At 44.3% G+C, this 8,551-nt stretch overlaps 1 protein-coding gene across 1 annotated transcript; it reads right to left on the bottom strand.

Moving 5' to 3' along the window:
- Window positions 1-4,686: 4,686 nt before the first annotated feature.
- Window positions 4,687-5,222, bottom strand: LOC123164705 (uncharacterized). Its single transcript, XM_044582260.1, has 2 exons — window positions 4,935-5,222; window positions 4,687-4,843 (listed from the first exon to the last, which is right to left on the bottom strand). The coding sequence occupies exons 1-2, from the start codon at window positions 5,192-5,194 to the stop codon at window positions 4,726-4,728; spliced, it is 378 nt and encodes a 125-aa protein (XP_044438195.1). The 5' UTR covers window positions 5,195-5,222; the 3' UTR covers window positions 4,687-4,725.
- Between the last annotated feature and the right edge of the window lie 3,329 nt (window positions 5,223-8,551).

Genomic DNA, 8,551 nt, shown 5'->3' with positions numbered 1-8,551 from the left:
ACCCCGACTCATGCAACGCCAGATCTGCGACCAGAGACACCAGAATGAGGAGGGAGGGGAGGAGGGGAGTCTCGACGGTGGTGCTAGGGTTTGCCTCCCGGACGCTCACGAGAGGGGGAGGGGAATTTTTGTCCCAAAACTTCTATGTGTCTTGTCTTCAAAATCCAAGCCATGTTGGAAAACAAGATCCAAAGAGCACCATGTTGGTGACTGAAGAGATAGAGCAACCGCCCTCAGGGAGTGTAGGTGGCTGACACGACCGAAGTGGTGCGCGTTGGGGGGCCGGTGATCACCGCCGGCCGGGGGCCAACGATGGGAAAGGAGGGGCTAGGGAAAGCAGAAATTCACTTTGGCACATGGGGCACATATGCTCCTGTCACAGGTAAAAATATTTCAAACAGAAAAAAATCCGAATAAAAATTGGACGCATACATCTTGACATCCTATGTTTGTGCGCCAAATTTCGCAGAATACCGACATTTTTTGTGGCTTGCGTAAAAAAACCAAAAAAAAATCTTATGAAACCACTTTGTGAGCATATAGAATATTGAGATGTACGGGCGCAAAACTTTTTGTCAGAATTTTGTGACATTTCAAAATACTTATAAAAATACTTTAGAAAAACCAGAAGCATATGCTCTCGGGTGCCAAAACTCCCCTATCCAGTGGAGAGGGGCTACTCAACGGCCTGCCCTACCATGTGCACAGTTGCATCGCGAGGTGATCATCTATCAACCCGATGGGATTACAGCTAAAACCCTTTCACGTTAATTTAATAAAGGGGAAATGCCTATACTAACCAAGGGAAATTAACGGTGGGATTTTGTTATACCGCTCTCCTCACCCCTAGCAGTATAGGGTACGGTAAGAATGGTCATTCTATTTCACCCTCGACTCTCAATACTGGCTGATGACATTCTCGCTCGTATCCTTCGTTCTTCTTGACACTTGTGAAGTTATGCTATATTTAGTTGATGATTTTCTGAAACAAAATTAATTTCCTCCACTTGACAGAATTATTTTTTTTTGAAAAGGGGGGGTCGCCCCGGCCTCTGCATCAGAACGATGCATACGGCCACATAGATAAATAAATAAACTTGTTCAACAAGGTCGTAAAGTCTGAAAGCAAAATAACGGCGACCTCACAAAAAGCCACAAACGCCAGAAACACAAGGCCCAAAAGCCACAACCGGCTGGCAAAACAAAGATATGTAAACTAATTGCCTATCCTATTACATGACCGCCATCCAAACCGGTTGAAGATATCCCGTGCTACCATCTCCCACCGGACAGATCCAGTAACCAAACGCTCACTGGCCTCCATCGGAGTGAATAAGGACCACATACGGATCAGCGTAGTAGCTCGGAATAAAACCTGCAAAAAATGAATATTCGTTTTTCTGTTAAATGTCAAATCATTTCTGCAATTCCAAATTGCCCACAACAAAGCACATACTCCTACACGAATGTGTCTGGCTGTTTCGGACTCTATCCCAACAAGCCACGTTCCAAATAACGTACTGACCGAATTCGGAGGAGTAATGTTAAAGGCAATATGCCCCGTGTGCCACAAGACCTTTGCCAAAGGGCAGTCAAAGAAGAGGTGTTTGATGGTTTCGTCCCGACCACAAAAACTACACCTAGTAGATCCTATCCAGTTGCGCTTAACCAAATTATCCTTTGTTAGAATGACATGTTTATGCACAAACCACATAAACACTTTAATTATCAAAGGAACTTTGACTTTCCAAACCTCTATGGAACTAGGGATAACACTTGAGTTTATGACATCGATATACATCGACTTGACAGAGAACTCACCAGACCTAGTAAGCTTCCAACACAACTTATCGGGTTGGTGAGATAGCTGAACCTCCATCAGTCTACTCATCAAGTGAAGCCATGCTTCCCAACGGTCGCCCACAAGCGTCCTCATAAACTGAATATTAAGGGGAATGGACTGCAAAATCGTGGCAACAAGAGCATCACGTCGTTGAGTAATACGATACAGGGACGGATACTGAAGCGCCAATGGCGTTTCACCAAGCCAAGTATCCTCCCAGAAGCGAGTGGTACTACCATTACCGACTATAAACTTAGTTCTATTAAAGAAGGCAGCTTTGACTCTCATAAGCCCCTTCCAAAACGGCGAGTTTGTGGGTCTCACTGTCACCTGGGACAACGTCCTGGACTGCAGATACTTACTTCGAAGAATCTGCGCCCACATGGCCTCGGTGTCAACTGAAAGTTTATACAGCCACTTGCTGAGAAGACATCTGTTTTTGACTTCAAGATTCTCAATACCAAGGCCCCCCTGGTCCTTTGGTCGACAGATGATATCCCATTTGGCTAGTCGGTATTTTCTCTTGGTTTCATCACTCTGCCAGAAGAACCGGGATCGATAGAAGTCCAGCCTTTTCCTAACTCCAACTGGGACTTCGAAAAAAGATAAGAGAAACATAGGCATACTCGTGAGCACCGAATTAATAAGTATTAGTCGGCCTCCTTAAGACATGAGTTTGCCCTTCCAGCAACTTAGTTTCTTCTCAAACCGGTCTTCGATGCTCTTCCATTCTCTGTTTGTCAGCTTACGATGGTGAATGGGTATACCTAAGTAGGTGAAAGGTAACGCCCCCAATTCGCATCCAAACAATTGCCTATAAGCCTTTGTTCCTCATTGGCTCTACCAAAGCAGAACAACTCGCTTTTATGAAAATTGATCTTCAGTCCGGTCAATTGTTTAAATAAGCATAATACTAGCTTCATATTTCTCGCTTTCGCCAAGTCATGCTCTATAAAGATGATTGTATCATCAGCGTACTGCAGGATGGATACACCTCCATCAACTAGATGAGGCACCAATCCACCCACCTGACCAGCCTCCTTGGCCCTTCCTATCAGAATTGCCAACATGTCAAACCACAATGTTGAACAGAATAGGAGACATTGGATCACCTTGTCTCAGGCCCTTGTGTGTCTGGAAATAATGACCAATGTCATCATTCACTTTAATTCCAACACTCCCTTTTTGCGTGAAGGATTCTACCTGGCGTCGCCAAGCTTCATCAAAACCCTTCATGCGTAAGGCCTGCTAAAGGAAAGACCATTTGACTTTGTCGTACACTTTCTCGAAATCCACCTTGAAAACAACTCCGTCTAGCTTTTTTGTGTGGATCTCATGGAACGTTTCATGAAGAACCACAACCCCTTCGAGGATGTTCCTGTCCGGCATGAAAGCCGTTTGGCTAGGCTGCACCACAGCATGCGTGATCTGTGTGAGCCTATTAGTCCCGACCTTGGTGAAAATTTTGAAACTAACATTGAGAAGACAGATTGGCCTGAATTGCTCAATTCTCACAACCTTTGTTTTCTTAGGAAGAAGGGTTATTGTTCCAAAATTCAGTTGGAAAAGCTGAAGCTGCCCAGAGAAGAGATCATTGAACAAGGGCAACAGATCCCCCTTAATGATGTGCCAGCACTTCTTATAGAACTCAGCCGAAAATCCATCAGGGCCGGGAGCCTTATTATTTTGATTTGCGATATACCCTCGAAAACTTCTTTCTCGGTGAACGGGGCCGCCAAAATATCGTTCTCCACTGCTGTTAGTTGAGGAACATCCTCAATCCTGGACTCATCCAGAGACACACAATTATCCTCTGGGGTCCAAACAGCCGCTTGTAATACTCGGTAATGTATAATTTTAGGTTTTCCTGTCCTAAAATCGTTCCTTCATCTTGTTCAAGCTAGAAGATCCTCTTCTTTCTGTGTTTACCATTAGCGATCATGTGAAAGAATTGAGTGTTCGCGTCCCTCTGGACTACTCGCCGGACCTTGGCCCACAACGCCCACTTCAATTCCTTCTCTCGAAGAAGCTCTTTCAGCCTCATCTCCGCGTCAAGCTTGGCATGAAGCTCCGAGGATGGCAGAACAGTGGTTTCTGCTTTTACATCTAAGGACTGAATAAGGTTAAGGAGCCTTTCCTTTTCGACCTTATAGATCCCACTAAGATGCTTAGCCCACCCACGCAGAAAACTTCTCAAATGCCTGATCTTATTCTGCCAGCGCTCAAGCGCAGACTTACCTCCGGAATCCTTAGCCCACTCTCTGGCTACGAGATCAAAGAAGCCGTCTCGCTCAAACCAAGCAAGCTCAAAAGAGAACGTATTCTTATCCCACGTGGGTGGCCTCACCAGAGTCAACAAATAACGGCGTATGGTCAGAAATTCCACGAGAAAAGGCCTGAACAGTTACAAAGGGAAACTTCTGTTCCCATTCAACGCTAGCCAACACGCGATCCAACTTTTCAAACGTCGGATTTGGCATCGCGGCCGATTTCAACTTGACAGAAATTGGGTACAAAATACATAAAATAAAAGACACAAGAATATATTTTCTTTCTCAAACCCGGAAACGATTCACACGATTGCCTCTTAATTATGTTAAGCGACACACACAGTCCACGATATACCACAGAGATACATAAAGATCGGCGTACTCCAGCACCCTGCACACTACTACCACACTACTACCGATGTGCAGATACTACGACACAAAATAAAAGGCGCCTAAAATATTTTCCCTTGGGACGAAAAGAGCAGCTCCTTCTCCAATCTCTACCCGGCACTGGACATGCAAACATCCACCACTCCTTTGGTCCACCTACTACTAGAGCTGAGAAACAACGAGGCAAAGGTCAGGGTCAGCACTTCACATTGCGTTCTGAAATCAGCAAGAACACGAACATGGTGGGGCAATCTCTACGTTAGTTACCTCGGATCGAGACTCTCGCGCATCTCGTATCCCCTCCAGGGTCGAGAGAAGGTACTTCATGCCGAAACCGAGGCTGGGGTTCAATCGCAAGCAGTAAGCTTAGCTAGAATTTTTTTTAAACCAAGGGAAATCACACGGAGAGAGAAACAGGGAGAGAAACATACGGCTCGTCGTCGTCGCAGTCGAGGTTGAAGTGGCGCTCGCGGGCCCCGTGCTCGTCAACGTAATGCGCTGAGATCTTGATCTTCTCCCCTGGCGGTGAGCCCGCGGCCGGGTACAGGACGGTCAGGGTCACTATCTTCCCGGCTTTCTTCCCTCGGGACTGATGAGCAGCCAAAAGGCCGGTGAGGAGCAGGAAGGAGAAGACGGAGAGGAGGGTCAGGTGGTAGCGCCGAACCATGGTAGACTTCTTCCCTCTTCTCATTTGGCAGCCTAGCTAGGGACTGAGGAGTGAGGAGTGAGCGAGCTTGCACAGAAGAACCCAATGATATATATATATGGAGAGGTAAGAGCAGGGCTGAGTGCTGCTGTTGCCAGTATGGGTTTAGTGGCTAAATCACCATTGATGAATTTCATACTGAAAGTAGGGGCATGAACGCAAAAGCCCCATAACGGTTGTATACCCTCTTCTCACGCGGTGCGCGCCGTGCATCTGTTACAAATACATGAGCAGCAGCAGTACATCATATGCTTTGGAGACGTTGCGGTCAAAAAAGCAGAGCCAAGCAGGGTGAGATCGGTGCAGAGCACTGCGCGTGACTTTGTATGGCCAGCCACGCATTGTGCGCCATTCAACCGTCAAACAAATACCAGCGGTGTGAGTGTGCGTGTGCTCATCTTGATGCAAGAATGGCTGAAATAATTAAGACAATAACAGCACAATTATGTTAGATTTGAATTACAATGCTTCAGTATAGGTGTGAGATGTTTGAAGTTCTATATTTGTCCAGAGTCACTGAGATTCAAGCGCAAATTTTCAAACTTCAAACACGAAAGTAGGCAACATATCTATTTCACTTTCCTTCTCAATCTATCTTGATCGGATGTTTTCAAAAATCCTGTCATCCAATCGATGTACGCGTCGATCAAACGGTTCTTGACGTGTACATCCAAGCTCAACTCATTTTTTAACAGAACAGAAGCAGACATTTATAAACTACTATTACAAGAAATTATGCATGCATCAGAGCTAAATAATTAATACAATATCACCTTTGCTTTTACTTACTCTGCATGTTACCTTTTTCATAAGAAAATATTTGTAAACTTTCACCAACTTTATAGAAAAATTTATTAACATCTGCAATACCAGTACAGTAGCATTAAATTCATCATTGCTTGACCTAAAGAATTAATATGGAGCAAAAATAGAAACAAAGGTACAGTAGTACATACCTTCCATTCACCAACAGATAGGGCAAAAATAGCCCTCGCCCTAAAAATGGTGGCCAACGACAACCCACCACCTCAAAATGGTGACCAATGCAACACTTCCCCATCATATTAGTGCCCAGTGAATGAACACTTTGCCAGCGAAGTCAAGGTATGTGGAATTGCTTATATAATGCTACCAAAGTATTGGGTGGGTACATTGCATATCCACGCGAAAACAAAGCCAGACAGGACCTGGAGCATTCGGGCCTGACGTTCACGAAGACATCACTCAAAGATCCATGACGCTTTGCGGTTTCGCTAAAACCAGCTCTCCGAAAGTGGGCCATCTTCAACGATAAACCAAGATTAGGAGGTTAGACGCTCGCCTGGCAGGTTTCTCCTTCCCCCTCCGGCTTCCAAGCCCTGGCCATCATGTCATTCTCCTGCCTCACGGAAGAGCAAGCAGTCCAAGACGGTGTACAAGATTTCACTTGAATTTGGACGCTGTCGAGCTTTTGACAAGCTTAGGATACTGACGCTACCACTTACCGGGGTCCAAGCGTGTATTGCAAGACGGTAATGCGGCCAACCAGGCCCACATCAAGACCCAGCAAGACGTAACTTGGCCTAGTTCCCTTACCCTGCCGATAGTCCTCCTCTAGAAGACTCCGCCAACTTGGTATGCAAGATGAAGATCACGGCGCCCTCCCTAGTCGGTTGTAACCTAGGACTCCTGTAAATCCTAGGCCTCGCCCCACCCCCTCCGTTTATAAGGTGAGGCCAAGGCTAACTCATAGCATCAAATTTGTATTTTGGATCAAGGGTTTTTTCTCGGCCGGTATTTTCGAAAATCGGAGCCTCTGCTACCCACCAAAAAAGTTGAATACCGGACGAAAATTTTGATTTTTTTTAATTTAAACATCTAAGTTATGTCAAATAGTGCTTGTATGCCAATTCCAAGAGAAGTTATCTCTTGGATTGTTGGTAATGCGCTTGTTGCAGATTCAGGGGGTCGTTGGATCGAATCCTATTTTTGCCAACTGATATTTAATAAGTGTTTTGCCGTTTAAAAAAATATATACTGAAGAGAGGGATGGTTGGTTCTAACCAACTAGCTTACAAATGACGGAAAGACGCACTAACCACTTGGACAGGAACAACAATCTGTAATGGTCGGCTTAAAACAGTTTATATTTATAGCAAAAAAATATCAAATTCAAAATTCAGATGAAAAAACTGGGCGTAAAAATTCCAAAAATTTCTAGATTTTCTGGAAACATTTTTTTTGGTACCTACCAAAAATCGGAATCGAGAAAAGAGAGATTTGGTTTGAATACACCTATGATATACAATTATAACCTCCTCAAACGAGGTATTTATATACCAACAATCAATCAAGCAGGACTACGGTATTAGCTTCACCATGAGGGCTCAAATCTGGGTAAAAGCTTTACGTGGCTCTCCGTCTATACTTTTTGCTATGCACGACACCCTCTCAGGACTACTGCTAACTGATTTTTAATAAGTGTTTTGCTACGAAAGAGAGGGGGATGGGTGGTTTGAACCAACGAGCTTACAAATGACGGAAAGACGCACTAACCACTAGGAAAGGAACAACAATCTGTAATGGTAGGCTTAAATCAATTTATATTTATAGCAAAAATATCAAATTCAAAATTCATATGGAAAATTCGGGCAACAAAATCCAAAAATTCCTAGATTTTCCGGCAACCAGTTTTTTTGGCACCTACCACAAAAAATTGGAATTGAGAAAAAACCTTGGTTTGGATACACCTATATATACCATTATAACCTCCTCAAACGAGGCATTTATATAGTAACAATCAACCAAGCGGGACTAGGGGTATTAGCTCCACTGTGAGGGCCCAAACCTGGGTAAAAGCTTTATGTGGCTTTCTGGTTGATAGTACTTCACGACACTCTTTTGTTGATCCAGGCATGGTGCGCACAATATCGTCAACGGTTATGATTGTCCTCATCGATTATACCTTCCACACCGAGAATTTTCCTTTTTGAGGGCATTACTACGTGTTAGCTTTTATTTCCCATGTGGTCAATGTAGAAGACTTGATGGACAAATCAAGCAAATATGAATGGATCATTCTTGTGGGCAACTTGTTGATATTTACATTAGTATGACCATTTCCTTTACAATTGACTCGGTTTTTGCTAACACACTGGCATCGGAACAATGCAATTCTAGAGTCCACATACCGAAAAAGGCTTTCGCCGCTCTTTATAGATAAAGCAAACCGCAATAGAGCACCCAAACATGGACTAGTTCACAACACACACACCCAAGTCTAGAGACAAGAACTACAATATGTTCTGTTGAGGGCACAACTCAACAAGCCCAAAGAAAAGAAAAAAAGGCCGGGGGAGGCCG

This window comes from Triticum aestivum, chromosome 1D (genome assembly GCF_018294505.1).
Source record: "Triticum aestivum cultivar Chinese Spring chromosome 1D, IWGSC CS RefSeq v2.1, whole genome shotgun sequence".
Classification (NCBI taxonomy): Eukaryota; Viridiplantae; Streptophyta; class Magnoliopsida; order Poales; family Poaceae; genus Triticum; species Triticum aestivum.
Note: the sequence above shows the minus strand (reverse complement) of the source record. Positions and strands in the feature narration are given on the sequence as shown.